General features: G+C 37.6%; 2 protein-coding genes and 1 long non-coding RNA gene across 3 annotated transcripts in view; 1 reads left to right on the forward strand and 2 right to left on the reverse strand.

Moving 5' to 3' along the window:
• DNAH12 (dynein axonemal heavy chain 12) overlaps positions 1-9,216 on the reverse strand; it is a 300,387-nt gene extending 291,171 nt beyond the window's left edge. The window contains exons 1-4 of the mRNA XM_053689370.1: positions 9,065-9,216; positions 6,489-6,579; positions 4,560-4,586; positions 4,213-4,402 (exon numbers count right to left, since the gene is read on the reverse strand). Of these exons, the coding sequence (XP_053545345.1) occupies positions 4,213-4,402; positions 4,560-4,586; positions 6,489-6,579; positions 9,065-9,216 (460 nt within the window). The remainder of the gene's footprint in view (positions 1-4,212; positions 4,403-4,559; positions 4,587-6,488; positions 6,580-9,064) is intronic.
• Positions 9,217-16,938: 7,722 nt separating this feature from the next.
• Positions 16,939-18,600, reverse strand: LOC128666335 (uncharacterized). Its single transcript, XR_008403232.1, has 2 exons — positions 18,483-18,600; positions 16,939-17,219 (listed from the first exon to the last, which is right to left on the reverse strand). It is a non-coding gene; the product is annotated as an uncharacterized LOC128666335 (long non-coding RNA).
• PDE12 (phosphodiesterase 12) lies at positions 18,441-26,436 on the forward strand. The gene is made up of 3 exons (XM_053720856.1): positions 18,441-19,713; positions 22,699-22,777; positions 24,946-26,436. Exons 1-3 carry the CDS (start codon positions 18,508-18,510, stop codon positions 25,386-25,388), a joined length of 1,728 nt encoding a protein of 575 aa, XP_053576831.1. The 5' UTR covers positions 18,441-18,507; the 3' UTR covers positions 25,389-26,436.
• Positions 26,437-26,943: the final 507 nt, after the last annotated feature.

Raw genomic sequence — 26,943 nt, forward strand, 5'->3', positions numbered from 1 at the left:
GAAGAGCTACAAGATGAAATCTCCCTTTTGTGGGAGAGATTTTGAAGTCCAGAAGATATCCCTGAGATATGATCTCTAACGCCCAGGGATCCTGGACATCTCTTGCCCAAGCCGGGGCGAAGAGAGAAAGTCTGCCCCCCACTAGATCCGTTTTCTGGCCTGCTTGCCCTTGTTCCAGGACTGGTTAGGTTTCCAGCCTTGTCTGTAGCGAGCAACAGCTCCTTCCTGTTTTGGTGCAGAGGAAGTTGATGCTGCTCCTGCCTTGAAGTTACGAAAGGCACGAAAATTAGACTGTCTAGCCCTAGGTTTGGCTCTGTCTTGAGGCAGGGCATGGCCTTTACCTCCTGTAATGTCAGCGATAATTTCTTTCAAACCGGGCCCGAATAAGGTCTGCCCTTTGAAAGGTATGTTAAGTAATTTAGATTTAGAAGTAACATCAGCTGACCAGGATTTTAGCCACAGTGCTCTACGTGCCTGAATGGCGAATCCGGAATTCTTAGCCGTAAGTTTAGTTAAATGTACTACGGCATCTGAAATAAATGAATTAGCTAGCTTAAGGGTTTTAAGCTTATTTGAAATCTCATCTATAGTTATTGAGTCAAGAGTCTCTTCCAGAGACTCGGACCAAAATGCGACCGCAGCCGTGACAGACGCAATACATGCAAGGGGTTGCAATATAAAACCTTGTTGAACAAACATTTTCTTAAGGTAACCCTCTAATTTTTTATCCATTGGATCTGAAAAGGCACAGCTATCCTCCACCGGGATAGTGGTACGCTTAGCCAGAGTAGAAACCGCTCCCTCCACCTTAGGGACCATCTGCCATAAGTCCCGTGTGGTGGCGTCTATTGGAAACATTTTTCTAAATACAGGAGGGGGGGAAAAGGGTACACCGGGCCTATCCCACTCCTTAGTAATTATCTCTGTAAGGCTCTTAGGTATAGGAAATACGTCAGTACTCGCTGGTACTGCATAGTATCTATCCAGCCTACATAATTTCTCTGGGATTGCAATGGTGTTACAATCATTCAGAGCCGCTAATACCTCCCCTAGCAGTACACGGAGGTTTTCTAGTTTAAACTTAAAATTTGAAATGTCTGAATCCACTCTATTTGGATCAGATCCGTCACCTGCAGATTGAAGCTCTCCGTCCTCATGTTCTGCAAATTGTGACGCAGTATCTGACATGGCCCTATTATTATCAGCGCACTCTGTTCTCACCCCAGAGTGATCTCGCTTACCTCTAAGTTCTGGTAATTTAGACAAAACTTCAGTCATAACATTAGCCATGTCCTGTAGTGTGATTTGTAATGGCCGCCCTGAAGTACTCGGCGTTACAATATCACGCACCTCCCGAGCGGGAGATGCAGGTACTGACACGTGAGGCAAGTTAGTCGGCATAACTTCCCCCTCGTTGTTTGGTGAATGCTGTTCAATTTGTACAGATTGACTTTTATTTAAAGTAGCATCAATGCAATTAGTACATAAATTTCTATTGGGCTCCACCTTGGCTTTTGCACATATAGCACAGAGATATTCCTCTGAGTCAGACATGTTTAACAAACTAGCAATTAAACTAGCAAGCTTGGAAATACTTTTCAACTCAATTTACAAGTAATATGAAAAACGCACTGTGCCTTTAAGAAGCACAGAAAAAAACTATGACAGTTGAATAACAATGAACCGGAGAAATTATAAAAACCAAATTTTTCCCGGTAAAGGCATAAATTTAGCAAAGGATTGCCCCCATTAGCAATGGATAACTAACCCTTAATAGCAGAAAAAAATGTACAAAATATAAACGTTTTTTATCACAGTCAAAGGACAATCTCACAGGTCTGCTGTGAGTGATTACCTCCCTCAAAATAATTTTTGAAGACCCTTGAGCTCTGTAGAGACGATCCGGATCATGCAGGGAGAGAAACAGACTTGTGACTGAATTTCTGATGCGTAGCAAAAGCGCCAAAATAGGCCCCTCCCCCTCACACACAGCAGTGAGGGAAGTTCAGTAAACTGTCTTAAATTAAAATAAACGACAGCCAAGTGGAAAAACAGTGCCCAAAACAATTTTTCACCCAGTACCTCAGATAATTAAACGATTTAACATGCCAGCAAAACGTTTAAAATCAAATAATATGAAATGTCATTAAACAGCCTGCTGCTAGACGTTCCCACTGCAAGTTAGGCTAAAAGTTATATGCATATAGTATTATCCCAGTGAAGTGCCATTCCCCAGAATACTGAAGTGTAAACATATTTACATAACAGCCTGATACCAGTTGCTACTACTGCATTTAAGGCTGAACTTACATTATATCGGTATTGGCAGTATTTTCTCAGTCAATTCCATTCCTCAGAAAATAATATACTGCAACATACCTCTTTGCAGGTGAACCTGCCCGCTGTCCCCTGATCTGAAGTTTACCTCACTCCTCAGAATGGCCGAGAACAGCAAAATGAATCTTAGCTACGCCGGCTAAAATCATCCAAAAACTCAGGTAGATTCTTCTTCAAATTCTACCTGAGAAGGAACAACACACTCCGGTGCTGTTTTAAAATAACAAACTTTTGATTGAAGATATAAAAACTAAGTATAATCACCACAGTCCTCTCACACATCCTATCTATTAGTTGGGTGCAAGAGAATGACTGGGTGTGACGTAGAGGGGAGGAGCTATATAGCAGCTCTGCTTGGGTGATCCTCTTGCACTTCCTGTTGGGGAGGAGTTAATATCCCAGAAGTAATGATGACCCGTGGACTGACTACACTTAACAGGAGAAATAAGCTTTTTTGAATCAAATCCTGTGAGTGCCCTCATATTTGAAGTCTTTCTATGAATTTGTTTTGGAGGAGACACCCGGACAAGTGGAATAAATGCTGGCAGTGAGTGCATGATCCTGGACCAATATATATATATATATATATATATACACACACATACACACACACACGTGTATATATATATAAATTGCGCGTTTCTCTTAGTATCCTTTGTACAAGGAGCAGCAATGCACTACTGGGAGCTAGCTAAACATATCGGGTGAGCCAATTAAAAGAGGCATATATGTGCTGTCACCAATAACCAGCTAGTTCCCAGTAGTGCATTGCTGCTCCTGTGATCACCAAGAGAACAAAGGAAATTTTATAATTCTTATTAATAATATTTAGTTTACATTATATAGATGCAATAGTTGTTTGAAGGTATAGGCTATATCCAAGTGAGAAGCTTTTTGTATGACATTTTGGCTGTGTTTTATCACACTTTTTGGAGTTTATTGATAATGGATATAATTGTCAAACAAATCTGTATAACACTCTAGGAAAATTAGTCGATACATTTGTGTAAACCTCAATAAAAAAATTATTTAGATTTGTAAATGTTGTTTTTTTGTCCCTTTAACTGCATATAATTAAACACTTTATATTACAAATAGTCCTAAAGCCTGTTCACGCGGGCTATTTTTTGCAGTACAGCGGTCCCACCCCTTGCTCTCTCTCTCCCCCTCTCTTTTGTGCTCTCTCCCTCCTCTCTCTTTTGCGCTCTCTCCCTCCTCTCTCTTTTGGGCTCTCTCTCCCCCCTCTCTTTTGCGCTCTCTCTCTCCCCCTCTCTTTTGCTCTGTTACTCCTTTTTTTTTGCGCTCTCTCTCCATCCCTCTGTTTTGCTCTCTCTCTCCCCCCTCTCTTTTGATCTCTTTCTCCCCCTCTCTTTTGCTCTCTCTCCCCCCTCTCTTGTGCTCTGTCTCTCTCCCCTCTCTTTTGCTCTCTCTCCCCCCTCTCTTTAACTCTTTCCTATCTCTTTTTGTCTCTCCCCCTCTCTTTCTATTTCTCTCCCCTCTCTGTATAAATATAGCATTGCAGTTATTCCCCATTTCCCTCTAGTCTTGACTGCTGCCATGTTGAAATCTAACTTTCACCGTATTCCAGTGCTTACAGGTTTGCAAATGTGCAGCAACTCTCCTTTAAACACCTGCAGTGAAACCTAGATTAAAAAATGGCGACACCCATGAAATTTAATGTCCCTTTCATTATGACTTTAATGTCCCTTTAACCTATACAGTACATAAACTCAAACCATTTTCCATAAAGTGCCCTATTTCATTCCTGTCACATTAATAATGCCCCTCATCTGACCCAGGTGCGCCACCACTACTTACACCCCAAATAAACACACCATATATTTTCTGTTGGTTACATTAAACAGTCAGACTCACCAAGAAATTTTTTCATGCTTTTTTCAAAGTCTTTTGAAACCTCATCAAGAAGTTCTCTAATAATCTCCTGGTTGCCCTTCCCCTGCTTCAAAGCTGGGTGTATGAGAGAAAGTATTGAGTTTAACCAATGCTTCTGAATGGGAACAACTGGTGTACTCTCAACGCATTTCTTCATAAATAAGTAATTCATCTGAAAAACAAAATGATAACATTTTCCAGGCTATATTAAATGTGCACTAAAATCCAAGTGTAAAAAAAGAATATATTCTAAAATATAAGAAAAATAAGAGACTACAGAACATTCAGCAGTAGAATTGTTTTATAAAACTATATCCCACGGTACTCACTCTGAGTTTTCTCTGCTCACTGTTCATCTGTCATAAGAAACAAGAGACAATTTAAAAATAAAATACAATAACTGAATAAGACAATTTAAAAATATATATTTATTATTATTTTATTTTTTTTAAACCAAAATTGTTATTGAGGTTTTTATACATTGACAAAGAGATTGAGGATACAAAGCATTACCAGATCAAGATATAGCAGTGATCATACAATAAATTGATGCCTTGTTGCAAAAAAAAAACAACTGTGTGAGAATCATAACTTGCAAGCCAAGTATGTAGGTTGAGACATGTTTATATTTATTATTTTTAATAAACAGTAACTCAAAAGATCAATTAAGCTATAATTTAAAGGGACAGTATACTCAAGAATTGTTATTGTTTAAAAAGATAGATAATCCCTTTAATACCCATTCCCCAGCATATCCAACACTGTTATATTAATATTCTTTTTACCTCTGTGATTACCTTGTATCTAAGCCTCTGCAAACTGCCCCCTTATTTCAGTTATTTTGTCAGACTTGCATTTTAGCCAATCAGTGCTCTTATTTCGCTAAACTTGTAATATCAGCACAATTAAAAATGCTTGCGAAAAGACAATATCACTTGCGCAAAACCGTTTGCACCTCACTTGTAATCTAGCCTATTGTGTGGAGGAATTAAAAGGACAGTAAAATAACTTTGCAGATATTTGTATTATTTATTTTATACAATTGTCCTGCAATTTAATTCTGAAAACTGTTGTCTTTCCAAAAATTGCATAGGGACAGTTAAACTAGAGTGTGCAAACAATGACTGATTGGAATATAGTAGTGTTAAAGGGACATGATACCCAAATGTTAAAGCATCGAAAGTGATGCAGTATAGCTGTAAAAAGCTGACAAGAAAATATCACCTGAACATCTCTATGTAAAAAAGGAAGATATTTTACCTCAAAAAGTCCAAAGTAATCACATCCCATTGTAAAGGACTTTAAAGGGCCATGATACCCAAATGTTGAAACACTTGAAAGTGATGCAGCATAGCTGTAAAAAGCTGACTAGAAAATATCACCTGAACATCTCTATGTAAAAAAGAAAGTTATTTTACTTCAAAAGTTCCTCAGTAGCCACATCCCATTGTAAAGGACTTCTAAGCAGCAAATCAGTATGTCTGTCCCAGGACAGGCAAGGGAGTGAGCTTGTTGCACACTCATATTATTTCCCTATTCAGTTTAAGGAAGTTTACTATGAAATCTCATGAGATTTAAGTCAAATCTCATGAGATCACAGTAAAAGAGTTCATGACATCAGCACTGTTGATTCTGATTGGCTGCTGTTCATTTCTTCATTTTTTTATATTTTTTTTTACCTGCAGCTGGGAGCAGCTGAATTATAACTTTTTACACAGAACTTACTCTGCTGAGCTGAGGAAATTGTGAGGTAAAATATCTTCCTTTTTACATAGAGATGTTCAGGTGATATTTTTCTATTAGCCTTTTACAGTTTTGCTGCATCACTTTTAAGTGATTTAGCATATGAGTATTGGCGTAGGCTGACAATATTGCCGCTTTAAAAAGGGACACATATGAAAAATACATATGTCAGGGCTGTTTAAAGAAATGTTTTGTATAAGAACCCTGACATATGTATTTTTCATATGTGTTCCTTCTTAAAGCGGCAATATGGTCAGCCTAGTATTGGGTCCCTTTAAATCTAGACTCTGCAATTCCCCTTTTAACAGAGATTGGAATGACCACACTTTTCACAGTTAAACCAGAGGAAAAGAGGACAATATAAATAATGAGAGTATATTACCAAGTATTTTACTAAACATAATAAAAATGTTATATTAAAATCAAAGTGTATATTGCCGCTTTAACATAAGTATATTGACAAGACAAAAACAAAGCAAACAAATTAAAAATATACAAAAATAAATCAATCTTACAGTTGAAGGAAATTGAGGTTCTGGGGGGGTGGGTACTCGTTTCATCTTCTCTTCCATTGTTTTTTCATAAGCTTGTAAAGCCTGGTTGATTCTATTGGATGTCATTAAAACAATGTTATTATAAGGCACAACATCAATATAAATATATATGTGTACCCAGCGTTCAACTGGGAGCTTCTAAGTTTTTCAAAGGTTTTATATTGAATCTTAATATCAGTATCTCTGCATATTCTTCTTTATAGTAGTGTCTATTATATGCAGTTATATGACAATTGGTGTAAGTACACTGTCCCTTTAATCCATTCTATATGTGTTTTATGAATTACAAACAGAGAAAAGCAAATTGTACAAATATTATATAAGCCACATCTGTTTGGCTTCACTAACACAAATCAATGAAAGAAATATAAATTTAAATGTGTTCATTTTGGAATGGGAAGCAAATAAAGACTGATTTTAATTTCCATTTTTTTTCCGTACTTTTCTATAGATTAAAAGGGGGTCATACAATGTTATAGTTTGCTTTTAATCTTACTGTGAGACCAGGCTTTGGGCCCTATGTATAAATTGGTGTGTGCACAAGCTTCTCAACTTAAGAAGTTGTCCGCACGCCTTCACTGCAGATGAGCAGCGGATCTGTTTTCTGTGTAAAGTGCGACAGAAGGGACCGTCAATCGCCAAGAGCAAGCAAGCTCTGGGTGATTTCTCTTCACCACCTCAGAGATGGCGAAGTGTGTAAGAAGGACCAATCTAATGACCGCTGCTTCCCACATTGCGGGAAGCAGGCTCACATGTGCGAACCTGCTCCGCAAGGGCTCCGGTGCAGCTTAGGCTGCTTCGTACATGGACCTCCAAGTCTCTTAATAGAATGTTGTAAAATATCAAATAATCGTGTTCAAATTGAAGTTTAGACAATGAATAGCCTTATAGGGACACTGAACCCAAATTTTTTTTTTTCATGATTCTGATCATGCAGCAATTTTAAGCAACGTTCCAATTTACTCCTATTAACAATTGTTCTTTAGGTATCTTTATTCGAAAAAGCAAGAATGTAAAGGTTACGAGCCGGCCCATTTTTGGTTCAGCACCCTGGATAGTGTTTGATGATTGGTGGCTACATTTAGCCACCAATCAGCAAGCACTACCCATGTGCTTAACCAAAGATAAGCCGGCTTGTAAGCTTACATTCCTGTTTTTTTTTTTCAAATAAAGATACCAAGAGAATAAAGAAAAATTGATAATAGGAGTACATTAGAAAGTTGCTTAAAATTGCATGCTCTATCTAAATCATGAAAGAAAACATTTGGGCTCAGTGTCCCTTTCAAAATAATTGTCTCTGAGCAGGATAAAATAACAGAATAAAATAACTGCATTTTAGTATGATTTAATAGTTTTTTTTTAAAGATAATTGCAAGGGGATAATAATTGGGAAAGTGGCAAATACAATAAAAAATGTCCAATTTTGTAATAAATATCAAATTATAAAGTGTGTTTTTCTTAGTTTATATCGTACTCAATTTTTATTAACATTCTGTGATTTAGTTCACCTAATAAATAATTTTGTTCAAGAAGACTTTTGTTTTAATAATAAAAAAATAAAGTTTACATTTCATATAAATACTAAAAATTGTTCCAAAATGTGTTGGAGTATATTAAAGATTTTCAACCTGATCTTAGAAGAAACTAAAAGACATGTACACAGACAAAAAATGTTTTTTACGAAAGATTTGTTTGATATTTTTCAAAACATTTGGTTTGTCAAAATATTGGTTTCAGATTTGTTAGTTATTTCCAATGAGAATCACACATTTACAACTAATTCTAACAAAAATCTTAAGATTATAAAGTTTGAATGATTAAAAGAACCGATCATTCAATGCCAATAGAACATATAGGGGTTACAATCCTTTATAAAAGTTTAACTAATGATTTTCTACAAAATTCACCTTTGAAGTCTATGGGGATTTTTGTAGTTAAATAATTTGATAAGCTTTTCTAAAGAATTGTGATCTACCCTTCTGTGGACCTCCTGACTTTGTGATTTGCATATGAACCTTTTTAGTCAAAGTGGTTGGAAATGGATGAGCACCCTCTAGTCTCCCACCTCCATATGGCAGATTAAGGCTTCATTGGACAAGATTTTATGACTAAAAACAGCATTTACTACCTGACTTACTGTTGCTAAATATCAATCATTAGGATACTATGACAGGATTAGACAGGGGACATGGACACATGAATAGTCAGACCATCTGTACATCATTAAAAACTAAGAAGATGATTAGCGAAAAACTCATATAACTCCTTTCTGCTTTCATAACCATTTCTGCACCTTTTTTGGTGGCAAACAGTAGGAATGAACAAATCGATTTAGTCAAGCAATCATTCGTTCTTCGTCCATTTTGTCCTATAATTTATTTGTATGCTTGTATAGCAGACAGTCCGATTGGACATCTCTAGCTACTCATCATACTAGAACATCTATGGGGGAAAAAAAGCTGCACAGCTAATTATACCTAAGAGAAAATTTGATATATCTATGACATATGTAAATAAACAAAATATGGACAGCTTACATGATATCATTGAGAGACCTCTGTTGTTCCTTGCCTCTTCTGTATGTCAGCAGTTTGCTATTAGGTGATCTGTTGTTAGTGGAGCCAGCAGGAAGAGTTAGAGGAGGCAGACGTACAGTTAAACTGTCCCTCTTTAGGGGATGGGAGGTCATGCTAGATGCCATCTAAAACGTAGAAATATAACATCAAAACCAGACAAAATAGCATCAAGACAAAACAAAAACACATTTGGAGTTAAAAAGACAGTCAAACCCAGAATTGTTATTGTTTAAAAAGATAGATAATCCCTTTATTACCCACTCCTCAGTTTTGCATAACCAACACTGTTATATTAATATCGGTTTTTACCTCTGTGATTACCTTGTATCTAAGCCTCTGCAGACTGCCCCTTATCTCAGTTCTTTTGTCAGACTTGCATTTTAGCCTATCAGTGCTGACTCATAAATAAGTCCACTGGAGTGAGCACAATGTTATCTATATGGCGAACATGAACTAGCGCTGTCTAGCTGTGAAAAACTGTCAAATGATAAGAGCATATGAGCCTACCTAGGTTTAGCTTTGAACAAAGAATACCAAGAAAACAAAGCAAATTTAATGATAAAATTAAATTGTAAAGTTGTTTAAAATTACATTCCTTATCAGAATCATGAAAGTTTAATTTTGACTAGACTGTCCCTTTAAGATGTAGTTGCATATATATCTCACAACCCTAGTGCAGAGGTGGTGCTGACATTAAACTGCTGGGTACAACTGTAATACAATGGTTACTACTCACCATTATATTATTTTTCTCCTATGCCTTTATCGCTCTTCAAAACCATTCTCCCATTTTAACCCTTTAGAGGTGTCAACAGGTGAAGCGCCAAATCTTCCTATTGAGAGCCGCCATATTGGAGATTAGGTATACTCACACACTGTGACACATTCATAGGTCAGTGATGTTGCTGGCTTTTATAGAGCTTTATCATGCACGTCTGGTAAGTGTTAGTGTACATGGTACAAAGCTCAAGCCTAACACATTTGAAAATATTTTAAATGGTTAAGAAGTTAAAAAATTGTATATAAAACTATCCTTCATAAAATTGTATGCTCTGTCTGAATTATGAATGTCCAATTATGTATTTACTGTCCCTTTAAAGAGCATGGATGCTTAATGGAAAAAAACTAAACATAATTTGTATTGTATATTTGAGAGCATCCCCTATTAATTCTTCTATCAGGAGATTTTAGTGCATTTTACCTTAAAGTCATGGTAAATCCTAGTGTTTGTGAAACGCTAGGATTTACCAGTGGAACAAATAAAGGGGACTTTCAGTCATGAAGTATAAAATACTTCATGCTGAAAGTTCCTTTAATTGTTTGAAGCGTTCGCGCACTGAGCTGCTCAGGCAGCACATGGCAAAACGGTATTTTGCCAAGAGGTGACGTTTCCACCTTTTAACCAATAGCAGTGCGGGCTATCCGGTTTGGCGCCAGTTGGAGCGCACGGCTATTTGCTAAGAGGTGGAAACGTCACCTCACAGCAAAATACCATTTTGCCGTGGGCTGCCTGAACAGCTCAGTGCGTAGAACGTTTCAAACAAATAAAGTAACTTTCAGCTTGAAGTATTTTATACTTCATGACTGAAAGCCCCCTTTATTTGTTCCAATGGAAAATCCTAGCATTTCACAAAAGCTAGGATTTACTATCACTTTGAAATAGGTTTTACCAACTCTTCTAGTAGGATGAACATGTGCATTCCATGTGAGGAGCTGAAAATTATCTTTTCCCTCTGCAGATCTCGCTCTTTTTTTCTCACAAACTAAAGTGCCAAGATTGTGTAAAAATACTCAAAACGCTTATTACCCTAATAGAAAAATGCATGCAACAAAGGATACAAAGAGAACAAAGTAAATTTGATAACAGACGTTAAAGAGACACTAAACCTAAAATTTTTCCTTCATAATTCAGATAGAGCATGCAATTTTAAGCAACTTTCTAATTTACTCCTATTATCAATTTTTCGTTGTTCTCTTGCTATCTTTATTTAAAAAAAGAAGGCATCTAAGCTAAGGAGACAGCAAATCTTTGGTTTAGAACCATGGACAGCACTTGTTTATTGTGCTGTCCAATCAGCAAGGACAACCCAGGTTGTTCACCAAAAATGGGCAGGCATCTAAACTGAAATTCTTGCTTTTCAAATAAATATACCAACAGAATGAAGAAAATTTGATAATAGGAGTAAATTAGAAAGTTGTTTAAAATTGCATGCTCTATCTGAATCAGGAAATAAAAAATTTGGGTTCAGTGTCCCTTTAATTTAAAAGTGTCCTAGATTTTCCTATCCCTTTAAAAGTGATTCTGACCCACATGGCTTACGGTACAATAGAGACAGTCTACACCAGAATTGTAATTGTTTTAAAAGACAGATAATCCCTGTATTACCCATTCCACAGTTTTACATAACCAACACTGTTATATTAAAGGGACACTGAACCCAATTTTTTTATTTCGTGATTCAGATAGAGCATGCAATTTTAAGCAACTTTCTAATTTACTCCTATTATCAAATTGTCTTCGTTCTCTTGCTATCTTTATTTGAAAAAGAAGGCATCTAAGCTTTTTTTCTTGGTTCAGACTCTGGACAGCACTTAATTATTGGTGGATAAATTTATCAACCAATCAACAAGGACAACCCAGGTTGTTCACCAAAAATGGGCCGGCATCTAAACTTACATTCTTGCATTTCAAATAAAGATACCAAGAGAATAAAGAAAATTTGATAATAGGAGTAAATTAGAAAGTTGCTTAAAATGTCATGCTCTATCTCAATCATGAAAGACAAAATTTGGGTTCAGTGTCAATTTAAAGTGAAGTTAAAGTTTTCCCGATTACATTAGCTAATTATACTTTTTACCCAAAATAAATAGTACTTTAATTCATGATTTATTTCTAATTCTAAGTATAAAGTGAGTTTTATAGCTGTAAACTTACTTGCTTTTGAGTAGAAAATTCAACCCGTCATAATTTTTTTTTTTTTCTCTGCAGGTCACGTTTTTATTTCTGCCTATTGAAATCCTGGCCGTTAGGCGGCCGTCAAATTACGTCATCCCCCTAAGGGATGATATGCGCAGGCGTTTAGCCTTGGTTTTTGCTGTAGAAGATTACCGCATGCGCATTGCTTAGTAGACAATGTTGTGCGCATGCGCAGATCATTTGGATCCTCCTGAACGCTCTTTTGAGACACGTAATAGAGCGGGTGGGACCGCTCTATACGTCACTGTCACTAAGATCAGGAAATGGATGTGGGGAGGAGTTTTTAACATAACGGTATGTTAAAAACGCACAATATTATTTGGCAATTAAATAAGGAATTGTAAAAAAAAGTTAGCAATCTTAATATTTGAACTATGAAGACTTTGTTACTGTTTACTAGTAGGTAAAACTTTACCTTCACTTTAATATACTTTTTACCTCTGTGATTACCTTGTATCTAAGCATCTCTGACTGCCCCCTGATCACATGACTTTTTATTTATTATCTGTTGACTTGCATTTTAGCCAATTAGTGCTGTGTTGTTAGAACCCATGGGCGTGAGCACAATGTTATCTATATGACTCACATGAACTAACAGTCTCCTGTTGTGAAAAGCAAATAAAAAAACATGTGATAAGAGGCTGTCTGTAGTGGATTAGAAACAGGCAGGAATTTAGAGGTTTAAATGTTATAAAGTATATTAATATAACTGTGTTGGTTGTGCAAAGCTGGGGAATGGGTAGTAAAGGCGTTATCTATCTTTTTAAACAATAACAATTTTGGTGTTGACTGTCCCTTTAAGGAATAATGAATAATATAATTTTGAGTGGCTTTTTTTATTTTAATTTTTTTTCTTATTGAAGAGACACTGAACACAATTTTTTTCTTTCATGATTCAGATAGAGCATGTAATTTTAAGCAACTTTTCTAATTTACTCCTATTATCAATTTTTCTTTGTTCTCTTGTTATCTTTATTTGAAAAAGAATGCATCTACGCTATTTGTTTGGTTCAGAACCCTGGAAAGCAGTTGTTCATTGGTGGATGAATTTATCCACCAATCAGCAAGAATAACCCAGGTTGTTCACCAAAAATGGGCCGGCATCTAAACTTACATTCTTGCATTTCAAATAAAGATACCAAGAGAATGAAGAAAATGTGATAATAGGAGTAAATTAGAAAGTTGCTTAAAATTGCATGCTCTTTTTGAATCACGAAAAAAAAAAATTCAGTTCAGTGTGAAACATAAAGAGTACACAATAAAAATATTTCCATAAAGACCCTTTTAAGATGCAACAAAGAAACAAATTGATATATATTAGTAATGTTTCACATATATTTGCATTATTTCCTACCAGTACCAGTGCATTCCATGACATTCTAAAGAAATATGAATTATAGTTTTAAACCACAGACTGGTGCCAAAATGGCAAAACTTAAAACAGAATCTATCTATGCATCATGTTTGCAAAAGCAACAACATTAGTAGAAATGTAATAAACTAAACTAACTATTATAAATGTAGCTTTGTTTTGCATAAGTCAGAATGTGTAAAGTTCATCACATTTGTTGCATATTTTAAGGCTTTACAGTCATTCTATATAATTATAAAAAAAAAATGCCAGCTTTCCATGCTTTAACAAACACAGACATTATACTTATCATTTCTGATCTTGATCTTTATATTGACATTTATACTGTTTAAAATATATTATTATTTCCTCCATACAAGGCACATATACTACTTACAAAGAGGTGTAAAGCTGATTTTACATAATTACAGTCACCAGGTATAAGTAGTTTTTTCCCTTAAGTTTTATTGCAGTTTGTATGGTATTAAGAAATTAAGTATATAAAACTATTTATTACAAGCGCAAATACTTTATTCCACTGTAATATATATATATATATATATATATATATATATACACAGTATTATATATAATATTTAAAATAATCACACCTGTTTTATTGCAGACCTGGATATAGCTTACCTTCCCTGCTCCTGTGTGTAATTCCCCCCTCTGTGCCTTATTAGTATCCCACAAACAAGCAACAATTTGAGGCTCCCAGTACCGTGTGATCTCTGGCTGCCATCAGGGAGCAAGTTCTCTGGCTGGCTGCAAACAAGATGGTTGCCATGGGTTACGGAGGATGGCTTCCGCATTTTGTTCAGGGTGAGTGACAGGTTGTAGGACACGCCCATAAGAGTAACGTTTTGTTTTCTGTAAATGAGTAGTATAGAAATCAGTGTGTGCAATTGTCTGTTATACTGATCATATTATAGAGCCTGAAATCGTTTTTTCATACACTATTTCCTTACATACATAACATTGTGTGAAAAATATTGGGCAAACATAAAAATGGTTTACCTTTATATCAAACTTTTAGTAATAAACAAGAAACGTTTTTCTTAGATGTAATTTTATAAAAAGAAAATGTATATATTTGAGGGAAAGGCTTATTATAAATTATTTTTTAATACCCATATTATTGTAATATGGAAGGGAACAGAGAATTGGATACATTGTAGCGAACAGTATATGAACAATAAACAGAAATTTACTTTACATAATTTTTAGATCTGTGTGGCTGTCACTCACCCAAGAGTTTTGTGTAGTCTTGCCATAAAGATTGGTTTGGCTAACCCTGCTACATGCTACAAAATGATTGGTTAGAACAGAGCAGGTGCTTATTTACATCAAGCTTCCTATTAGCCACTACTTAGGGTTAGGGGAGTGTGGTCAAGGTGTTAGGATTTTAGGGTAAGAGGCCAAACTTTCCTGAACTGAACAGGACACTGTAAAATTGTTTTTCCATTAAAGGGACACTAAACCCAAATTTTTTCTTTCGTGATTCAGATAGAGCAGAAATTTTAAACAACTTTATAATTTACTCCTATTATCATTTTTTTCTTTGTTCTCTTGCTATCTTTATTTGAAAAAGCAGGAATGTAAACTTAAGAGCCGGACCATTTTTTGTTCAGTACCTGAGTAGCTCTTGCTGATTGGCGGCTAAATGTAGCAAACCAATCAGCAAGCACTAACCAGGTTCTGAACCAAAAATGGGCCGGGTCTTAAGTTTACATTTCTGCTTTTTCAAATAAAGATAGCAAGAGAATGAAGAAAAAATGATAATAGGAATAAATTAGAAAGTTCATTCTCTATCTGAATTACAAAAGAAAAAATTTGGGTTTAGTATTCCTTTAATGTATTTTCAATGACTTATACCAGCTGCAGAGTATGAAATGTATGAGAAACTGCATTTTCATGTTTATTTGTGCATATGAATTTTAAACCACAGCCTATTACAATGGGTTGAACTTGCAGGTAATATCAGATCTCATTATGTTATCACTTTGTGTACACACACTTGCTTCCTTATCTTATATTTGTCAGTAAACCAAAGATCAATACTTAGAGAGAACAATGGAAAATTATTATTTTATTACTTAGTGGCAGGCTGTAGACAGAGCTGGAACCGGGTCTGTATTCACCTCTTGAAAAAGTCCGACCGAGTCAGGGGAAACGCGTTGAGTTTGGGAGGAGCGTGGGTCAGTGTGTTGATACCTGACGTGATCCACTGACGTTCTGCACTCACCGCTTGCCCGCACAGCCACACGGCATCAGACTCACTAGATGACCAACGTGTAGAACTAAAGGAGTGAGGTATCGGGGGACGAGCGGCATCGCTGTACACTTTTAAAGGCTTTGATTTTTCATGTATCTTGTAAGTGCATTTATATTTGCGCTTTTAATCTTTTGTCATTAAACGCTACACTTAGAGGAGGTGCGCTTCTATCTTTTTTGCTTTTATAGTCTGCTTTTGGGAGATCAAGTGGAAGTTGGTTCCTTCACAGAGAACAACACCTTCCCTAATTGGAACAATAAGAATGACCTTGTGGGATTGCTTTCCATAGACTTTGAGCCCTGAATATTGGTCTTTGGGACAAGTTTATCTATATGGAGATTCTCCACGCCTGACATTGTTGGGACAGATTTGCTTTACCAAGTACACTGTTTTGTCTACATTTCTGATATATTGTGTTCACTACCGATGTAGGTTCCTAGTCTCATATTGGGTACTAAGTTGTGAATATTATATATGTTTCTATTAATATTGTCTTTTACTCATAGTAAGTGTTGCATAGCGCTGGTACTGTCTTCTCTTGCTTGTTTTTGTATCCACTTTCTACATAGACTTCCTAAGGGCTTTAAAGGGCTTGACTTCAAGATTGTCATATGGTACACACATTGATTAGATGTTCACTGGAATTGTCATAAATAAAAAAAAAGAGTTAATCCAAGTGGGCAGGCAAAACATTGCAATAGAAGAATTACTATATGCACTAATTTAACCCTTTCACAGATGGATTAAAAACCAAAAAGGTACACATATATATTTTTTTTTAATGAGAATGATTAAATATATGACATTTGATAAGTTAATGTTTATCATCACTTTCACTATCCTGCACCCCACTGGGAGTGTAATTTCTTCTGCTGGCTGTGCTTACATAGGCTTATCAATAGCTTAGACTCCAGTATACAAACTTTCAGTATAGGTGTGGATACAACAGGCTAAATCGGCTAATTCAAATGCCAAAATAGGGGTAAAGGAGCTACTTGTAAACAATTCAATACACACCAGCAGGTAAATTGGATAATTGTGAACGATTTTAAGGGGAGAACATTTTTGGGTAAACTGTCCCTTTAAGGTAACAGCGTCATGATTGGAGGTCAAAGTTACAGGGAAAGACAGATACAGAAGCAAGTTTGTCTCCTAACATATGCACATGCATGTATACACATACACACAAAGTATGCATAACACAAAAAACAGCAAGCTCACACACAGGATTTGTATTAAAATATAATTTTATTAATAAGATTTTTTTAAATATTAGCCCCATACACATACCCTTCTTTATTGCAATAAAATATTTTTAAAACTGTCCCTTTTGTTAGTAAAATCTGCATTTGCGTAGTTCAGGGACAAACCCCTTCAAACCCCTCTTTAGTATATTTATCTTTTTACATTTGCTGTGGCCAGTTAAGCTGAGCTCCTGCACTGATCAGGTAACCGTTTTGTGGAATGTTGCAGTCTGTGTTCTAAAAACATTGGTATGCTTCTCCAACCTCTGTAGAGCAATTGAAAAAAATGCAAATTACATGATGGGTGGCAGATTAGCAATAAATAATAAGTAATGATAATACATCACAGTTATATACTATAAATATGTTATGATGAATTATACTTTGAGTTTAAGGCCCCTTTATTCACAATGTATCCCATATATTATTTCTCAACTTTACAACTACCCTAACCCCTCAATGCCTTCCAAAATGTTTTCCTTTTAGCATGAACATTCAACTACCTTCTAAAATATCAGTTCTAATGATTTGAATTAAAGGAACATGAAATCTATGTTTTATATCATTTGGATAGAGCATACAATGTTAAGAAAGTCTAATTGACTTATCAAATGTGCTTAGTTCTCTTTGTATCTTTTGTCAAAAAGAAGGTAATAGGCTGCAGAGCTTGCATGTGTCTGGCCCACTATTTGGCAGCACTTTTAACACTGTTATACATTTGCAAGAGCACTAGATGTTAGCAATAAAACTTTTCTGACATGTAGAGCTTCAGACATACCTACCTAGGTATGCTCTTAAAGGGACATGAAACATATTTTTTATTTCATGATTCAGAGAGAACATTTGATTTTAAACAACTTTTCAATTTACTTCTATTATCTAAATTGCTTCATTCTCTTGGTATCCTTATTTGAAAAACATATCTAGGTAGACTTAGGAGCAGCAATGCATTACTGGGAGCTAGCTTCTGATTGGTGGCTGCACAAAAAATGCCTCTTTTCATTGGTTCACCGGATGTCTTCAGATAGTTCCCAGTAGTGCATAGCTGCTCCATCAAAAAAGGATAGCAATAGAATGAAGCAAATTGAATAAAATAAGTAAATTGGAAAGTTGTTTAAAAACACATGCTCTATTTGAATCATGAAAAATAAGAAAGAACAAAAATTAAGTTTAATGTCACTTTAATTTAAGACTCTAAACTTTTTTTTATTATTGTATACTGTCTAAATCATGAAATAGTTTTGGGGGGTTTCATGCCCCTTAAACGTAATTTATTAATATAATTAAGTAATGGTAAACTTTAGTGATGTGGTTAGTTTGTGATTATGTGCAGTTCAATATGTATTAGCAACAAAAGAAAACTATTAATATATAGATAGATATATAGTATGTATATATATATATATATATATATATATTTAAAATGGTAGCTGAAGGCTGCTTAGTACGAGGGGGCGTTAGCATGTTCTCTCCTCCCCTGGGTTACACGTGGGATACCGGTGCCTCCTCCATGGTTGCTCGCAGCTTACCGGGCCTGGAGATGCGCAGGCCGCAATGAATGGAGTTGCTCGGCTGCTGCTGAGGAATTTGCTGAGGGCCTGTACTCAGGCCTCGGCTCTCCGGGCTGTGAGTATGGATCGGGCCGTGGTCCGTAGTGTGCCCACCGAGGCCAAGATGAGCATTTCATTCGTCCTGGATGGCAGCCACCGGCACATGCAGCGGGAGCAGAGTGAGCCCCTGGGCAAGGCCCTGGCCAGAATCGCCACTAATGCAGCCAAAGGACAGAACAAGGCCAAGAAAAGCAAAAAGAACAAGACGGAGCAGGCCGCTGCCTCCGAGCCGCAGGTTGCACTGTATTATCTGGGGGAGGCCGTGTCTGAGGAGGCGCTGAACTCTCAGGCCTGGCAGGATGGTTCGGTGCTTCAAGTAGGAGAGGTCCGGTACCGAGTGGAGAAGAACCCCCCGACCATAAAGGAGCTGGAGCTGCCGCAGCACATGATGGCCGGGTTCCCCGTCTGTCCCAAACTACAGCTGGAGTTCTGCGAGCCCCACACCTCCTTGTTTGTGTGGTACAAAAGGGCCAAAGACGGAGGCTCGCGTGAAGAGCAGGCGGAGGAGGAGTGGGTAGAAGCCGGCCATGACAGAGTCTATACCCCGGACATCCATGACATAGGCCTGCGGTTTAAACTGAAGTTCACCCCGGGCAACGGAGAGCGATATGGGGCCTCACTTGAGGTGGAAGTGAGTAGTCCCGTGGAGGCCGGGCCCGGGGCCTGCACGTTTGATCACCGTCATCTCTACACTAAGAAGATCAGCGCTGACCCCATCACCCGTACCGTGTCCTATAACATCCTAGCGGACGTTTACGCCCAGACCGAGCACTCCCGTACCGTGCTCTTCCCCTACTGCGCCCCGTACGCCTTAGACATCGACTACCGCCAGAACCTGATCAAGAAGGAGCTGTCCGGCTACAACGCGGACCTGGTGTGTCTGCAAGAGGTGGACAAGGCTGTGTTCTCAGACAGTCTGAGGCCGGCCCTGGATGCTTTTGGACTGGACGGTGTGTTTAGGATGAAAGACAAGCAGCATGAAGGCCTGGCCACCTTTTACCGGAGGAGCCGATACACCCTCCTGAGCCAGCACGATATTCTGTTTAATGAAGCCTTGCTGGGGGACCCTCTGCATGCCCAGCTGCGGGAGAAGCTCTCTGGATACCCTGCTGTCAAGGACAAGGTGCTGCAGAGGTCCTCTGTACTACAGGTGAGGCCCAGGGGGTTGGGGGCTTACAGGTGAGGCTCAGGAGGTTAAGATGCTTACAGGTGAGGCTCAGGGGGTCTAACCACGGCCACATATTTCAGCAGAGATCACTGACCACATCTGGTGATCAGTACCTCACAGGTAAAGATTTTTTTTAACATCAAAATATCACCACCCATGACATTCTGGTGTCAGTTGACAATTGCAATGGGAAGTGTTTGATGCTGTGTTTTTTTTGTTATGGTAACTCTTGGGTGTCAGAGAGGACGTCAATACACTTGAAATATTATGCTGTCCCCATTGGCATTCAAGCAGTTAACAAATATTTGCTGCCTCCATGACAGTGTGATCCTCAGTATTGTTGCAACTTCATTATGGCCATGGTGACATAGCAGACACCACTTTTTGTGCGTAGAGAACTGATTCATTGCTTTTTATAACTACATAATAGTGCCAAATCCTTGCTTCTGTTGTAAACCCCCACAAAGGGGTTGAATGCCTATTTATAAGACCCCCCAGAGTATGTGTGTGTATGTGTGTGCGTGTGTGTGTGTGTGTGTGTGTGTATGTATGTGTGTATATATATATATATATATATATATATATATATATATATATATATATATATATATATATATATATATATATATATATATATATATATATATACATCAAATATTTTTTACATTCTGTTCAAAACCTGTTTGCTGCTGGGCATTTCCCATGTATTTAACCCATTTGCAGGGACTGCACACACATAATTAACTCACTAGAGCATTTTCTTATTGCATGGGTGAGGCTTGATTGCACTATTATTCCCCTTTAAAGTTGAATGACTTAAAGCCCAATATTTAAAAATACTCTTAAAAACAGGGGCACTTTAAGTCCTTAAACTTCACAATTACGCTTCTTTCTTTAAAATACTTACCTTTTTGTTAATGTAAACTTGTCCGCATCTCCTTTAGTATTGAGCAGATCGCTGATGAATCCGGCTTCCTCCAATCATTGGGTGCCCCCTTTGGCATCCAGCAACACCCTTTTCTGACATCTCTATATTCTTAGTTGCTTCTGCATTTGAAATAAATTAGCCACCTGCCGTCGTTAGTACATGTTTGTGTTGGGGTTGATGCATTAAATCTTTACATGGTGTTTGTTTTACATGGAAGACCCAGTTGTGTTTTTATGGTCATAATGTAATTGTTCAGTGTAATTTAGCATTTTCATGTGTGGGAACAGGTGCCTCTATGCAGTAGGCAATGGTGGTATGTACAGATACATACAGAGAAGTGCACTCTCAGGAACCAACACCAGTTCAGTAGTTTTGTTCTTTGACATTTTACCACCTGGGAGCAGCTTCTTTTAGCCCAATAGTGCTTTTCACAGAGAAGAACTTTCCTGAAGTATTATCAGTCTGATTCCGAAATACTAGGCAACCCTTCTCTGAACATGGCAACATCAGACAATCATTTCTGCCCTCATTGCGCCTCTTCAGTGAGGTGCAGCCATATTCCTATAAGCATATTGGGCAAGGAGCCTCCCTAAGGCTGATAGGGGAACCAGACGTGGGCTTCTTGCCCAATGTGCTTAGATGGTTATAGCATCCAAAAAAGTATAGTAGCACCGTTATCATGATTAAGGGCAAGTAAGCCCAACACTGTCATTGTACTTTGCTTCCTGGGACCCAATAAATGATTTTAAAGGGACAGTCAACACTTTCGTTAACATTATTTGAGATTGAAAATTAAAAACCCACGATCCGCCTGCACTATACCCCTCCTGCCTTGCCGCCTTGCTTCTGTACTAATCAGCGTCGCTAACTTCTCTAATACCAGGTAAATATGGCAGCCGAACTCCCCCCACCGTTACGTAGCTGCCTTCTTCTTCAAATGATCAGCAAATCAGAATCCAATCCTCGGTCAGAAATTGCAAGCGCGTGTAATTTCTGACCGAGGATTGGATTCTGATTTGCTGATCATTTGAAGAAGAAGGCAGCTACGTAATGGTGTGGGGAGTTCGGCTGCCATATTTACCTGGTATTAGAGAAGTTACCGAAGCTGATTAGTGCAGAAGCAAGGCAGGAGGGGTATAGTGCAGGCGGATCGTGGGTTTTTAATTTTCAATCTCAAATAATGTTAACGGAAGTGTTGACTGTCCCTTTAAGTATGACGGTGCTGCTGTACTTCTTTGGATGCTGTGATATGCAGAGCCTGAAGGAGCTGCTCTTAACAGTCTGCACGTCAGGATAATACACACTTGATGGTAAAGACTGCTATTGACTGCTTAGATGGTTATGGCTGCACCTCACTGATGAGCCCCAAAAGAGGCCAAACAATCGTCTGGGTTTGCCATTTTCCTTGTTCAGAGGAGTATTGTCTGGTATTTCAGGGCTGGACTGACCTTGTTAGGCGGGATCAGACTGATATACTTCAGAAAAGTTCTCTGTGAAAAGCACAATTGGGCTAAAAGAAGTTACTCCCAGGTGGAAACCAGGCCATGAGACAAGCTACTGAGCTGGTGTTCGTTCTTTGCAGATTGCTTCTCTTTTTATATGTAATGGTGGTATGTATGCCAGTAGGTAGATAGCAATGGTTGTAATCATGTTTATCATTTTATTATAATGCATTTTATCAACTCTTGGCAAATTTTTGGAACTATGGAGCCCATGCTCACAAATTGTTACATTCCAATAACTTTGAATATTCATGATTAAACTACAATATTAGCCAAGGGCAATTTAGATATGACAGTTACATTTCCAATACTGTGTTGGGTCTCAGTTCTTTATTAATATGTTTAACTTCTTAAAAAGTAACATGACTGAATCAACAGCTCTCTGCTCACCTTACACACACTACTTTAATCCTACCCAAGACACAACAGTCTTTAAATGTATGATTTTGTTATGTCTGGAGCAACAGAGAGAGTGTAAAAGAAACATTTCTAATGACAAATGGGATTCATATACTTTTATTGCCTTGTTACTTTCAGGTCTCTGTTCTGCAATCAACAACTGATCTTTCCCGAAAAGTGTGTGTTGCTAACACCCATCTGTATTTTCATCCTAAAGGTATGTTCTGCTGTCATCTCTAATAAGACAATTTTATAGATTTTAGAGGAACATTCTAATACAAAAAAAAAATGCACTAAGTCTCCATTGCATTTTATTTTTGCATTAGTGTTTTTTGCAAACACAAAAGGGTTAAACACATTTCAACAGCTGTCTTGTGTTGTGGGTCAGAGTGTGACTTTAGTTATGGGTTTAACCTTTACTTAAAAGGCCATAATAGCTGAAAAATTACATTCTCTAATCCAGGGCTTGACAAACCCAGGAGCCAGGGAGCCACTGGCTCCAAGAATTCTACCCTAACATTTTGGGTTAGTCTCCATATATCTATATAGAAATGCCACTGTCTGGCTCTTCAATATTCTTACTGGCTTCTAAATTTAAAACAGATTTGTCAAGCCCTGCTCTACTATGTTTAACACTGCAAAGTTGTTAAACACACGAGAAATTCCTCTCAGGATGTGATGTGCAACTAGTACTGCTGATTGGATCAGTGGCGGGTTCCGCTCAGTACCAGCAGTGCACCACTGCACTTCTACTGGGTGTGTAAGCTCTTTGCAAGGGTTAAACACACAGTAGACCAGGGCCGATGGTCATAAAAATTGCATGCATTTTTTAACTATTATGGCACTTTAAGCTATCCAAAGCACAAATGAATTGCATCATTTTACATTAATTAGGTTAGTAATAATTTGTGCAATAAACATTGAAACAATGTAAAATTTGCCACTTTTAGCTTAGAGATAGAAAGGTCAATATGAAAATGTGCTTGGGTGCATTTCAGTTTGTAATTTAAGCATTTTTGTATTATACTTTTATTAGCAAAAATGTTTCTATTAAATGTATTACTGTTTTTCAGCAGCATACAAGGGCCGTGCACAAACATGTTTACAGGTAGTTGTAATTGGCTACAATTAAAGGGATACTAAAGCCACATTTTTTTTTTCTTTCATGATTCAGATAGAGCATGCAATTTTAAGCACGTTTCTAATTTACTCCTATTATCAATTTTTCTTCATTCCTTTGATATCTTTATTTGAAAATGCAGGAATGTAAGGTAAGGAGCCAGCCCATTTTTGGTTCAGCACCTGGGTAGAGCTTGCTGATTGGTTTGCTACATTTAGCCACCAATCGGGAAGCGCTATCCAGATGCTGAACCAAAAATGGTGCTACCATTCCTGCTTTTTCAAGTAAAGATAGCAAGAGAACGAAGAAAATTAGAAAGCTGCTTTAAAATTGCATGCTCTATCTGAATTATGAAAGAAAAACATTGGGTTTAGTGTCCCTTTAAGGAAGACAGGATATTTAGCTGCATAAATAAAAAAAGAGAAGCTCTCAACCTGGGAACAATATCATAATAGCTTGTTCTATGGCTAGTTACCACCCAAGAAGCAGCCTCTTTTTGCTCAACGTGCCTTTCACAGAGAAGAACTTTCCTGAAGCATATCAGTCTGATCTTGACTTCACAGTACAGTCCAGCCCTGAAATACCAGGCAATCCCTCTCTGAACGAGATAAACAGCAAAACCCCAGACGTATGTTTCGGCCTAGTGTGGGCCTCGTCAGTGAGGTGCAGCCATATCCCTCTAGGCACACTGAGCAACGGGTCCCAGGTTGAGCACTTCTCTCATTTTATTTATGCAAATTATGACACTTAGGGAAGTCTCCCTAAGTGTGATGCGGGAATCCAGACGTGGACCCGTTGCTCAGTGTGCCTAGAGGGATATGGCTGCACCTCACTGACGAGGCCCACACTAGGCTGAAACATACGTCTGGGGTTTTGCTGTTTCTCTTGTTCAGAGAGGGATTGCCTGGTATCGGGGCTGGACTGTACTGTCTGGGGTTTTGCTGTTTCTCTCGTTCAGAGGGATTGCCTGGTATCCGGGCTGGACTGTACTGTGAAGTCAGGATCAGACTGATATGCTTCAGGATAGTTCTTCTCTGTGAAAGGCACATGTTGAGCAAAAAGAGGCTGCTTCTTGGGTGGTAACTAGTCATAGAATAAGCTATTATGCTATTGTTCGTTCCCAGGTCGAGCACTTCTCTCTTATTTATGCAGGATATGTAGCTGGTTTGGGCAATTTGCAGAATATTACAGAACTTGAAACCTATTATACATATGTATTTTGTACAGTGTGAATAAAACTTTTTTTTTTTTTTCGTTTTTCATAGGAGGCCACATCCGGCTGATACAAATTGCTGTGGCACTTTCTCACATTAGACACGTTGCACATGAACTATATTCTGGCATTCCGGTTATATTCTGTGGGGATTTCAACAGTACACCCTCCACAGGCATGTATAGCTTTGTGAATAATGGAACTATCTCTGAGGACCATGAAGACTGGACCTCCAATGGGGAGGAAGAACGATGCAACATGTCTTTAACCCACTCTATGAAGCTTAGAAGTGCTTGCGGAGAACCTGCGTACACAAATTATGTAGGGGGATTTCACGGGTGCCTAGATTATATATTTATTGACTCGAATAGTATAGATGTGGAACAAGTAATCCCTTTGCCAAGTCATGAAGAAGTGACCAGTTATCAAGCTTTACCTAGTGTTTCACATCCTTCTGACCACATAGCACTTGTATGTGACTTTAAGTGGAAGTAAATATTTAATTTGACCTTCACTTCTTGAAGAACAGAAAATAAATGTAATACTTCCAGCCATTTACATTTTCAATTCTGGGTCCAGGAGCCTCAGGGGTGGGTCTCGGTGCTCAGGGTTTGTGTGTTCCTTTGCAATGTATTGGTCTGAGGTTTCTTTTAGGGAAACCAGGACATATGTTACAGAATGAAAGACTAACAACTGTACGGAACTGCCATTGTTGGGGTAAATCTCACAAATTGCAGGGTGATTGGGAGTTCTGATAATTCCTGAATAAATTCATGCAGATGAGAACATTTTACATGAGCTACACCTTTTTTAAAACAAAAAATCCCCCCCCCCCCCCCCATGTGCTTGACTAATTTGCATGATTTTGTTCAGATTTTTATCTGTACATAAAAATGAACTCTCGGTTGTGTTTTGTGATTTTTATTTTTTTTATGCTAAAATATTAACTGCAACAGAGCAGTCCATGACATCAAAATAGCTTAAAAAGTAAATTCTAGAAGCTTTTCAATGGAAAGCACAGGCAATTTTAGTAAAAGTACTTTACATATTGTCCTGATGAATTTAAAGGGACAGGAAACCCACATTTTTTTCTTTTATTTAGAAAGAGTGCAATTTTCCAATTTACTTAAATTTATATAAATGGCTTCTTTCTCTTGATATAATTTGTTGAAAAGCATATCAAGATAGGCTCAGCAGCTGCCGATTTGTGGGAGCATATAGGTGCCTTGTGTGATTAGCTCACCATGTGCATTGCTATTTTTCAACAAAGGACATCTAAAGAATAAAGCCAATTAGATAATAGAAGTAAATTGGAATGTTGTTTAAAATTATATTCTCTATCTGAATCGTAAAAGAATAATTTTGGGCTTCATGTCCTTTTAAATAGTACACTTACTGCGGCTGCTGAGACAAAACTCATTCTTACCTACTGGTAGAAATTATATAATTATTATACCTGAAATAAATACTGAAGCCAGTTGTAAACTGTATTTCACTTGTAAATTAGATTGCTGTGATAAAACAAAAACTATTTTTACTACTAGATGGTCTACTAGTTTTAATTGAATGAAAATGTGTTACAATTTTTATGATTGCTCTATTATAAACATAAAACACTTTTTAAAGGGCCACAATAATAATTTACATGTTCTAACCCATTCTAGCATATCATTTTAACACTAGCGACATCATTTTTTATTTTTTTTTCTGACCCTTTTTTTATACAAAGGGGGGGGGAAAATTCCAGTGTACATTATTTATGTCGCCTGCATTTCCTCTTATTTTAATTGAAAAATTAGTTTTCCGTATGCACAGGCCCCACCCCCCTGAGAGACTGGAGTACATTCTGTGGAATGCAGAATCCTGAACAGTTCACGGCTAGTGAGCTATTTAAGACTGGCATATTTACGTAGCTGGCAATCACAGCCACTTTGCTTTGCCAGACAAGCAGTAGATACGTTTGTTGTACATTAAACTGATGGCTACAGTAGCGTAGTTACTAGATATGTCCACTTGGATCATTTGTGATGATTAGAAAGCGTCTCCTCAC

Source organism: Bombina bombina, chromosome 7 (assembly GCF_027579735.1).
Source record: "Bombina bombina isolate aBomBom1 chromosome 7, aBomBom1.pri, whole genome shotgun sequence".
NCBI lineage: Eukaryota > Metazoa > Chordata > Amphibia > Anura > Bombinatoridae > Bombina > Bombina bombina.

Excerpts from the sequence above, each read along its gene's own strand:
- PDE12 (XM_053720856.1), top strand. The coding sequence starts at position 18,508 with ATGAATGGAGTTGCTCGGCTGCTGCTGAGGAATTTGCTGAGGGCCTGT. Across the intron at positions 19,714-22,698 it reads AGAGGTCCTCTGTACTACAG|GTCTCTGTTCTGCAATCAAC; the intron begins GTGAGGCCCAGG and ends TGTTACTTTCAG. Across the intron at positions 22,778-24,945 it reads TCTGTATTTTCATCCTAAAG|GAGGCCACATCCGGCTGATA; the intron begins GTATGTTCTGCT and ends CGTTTTTCATAG.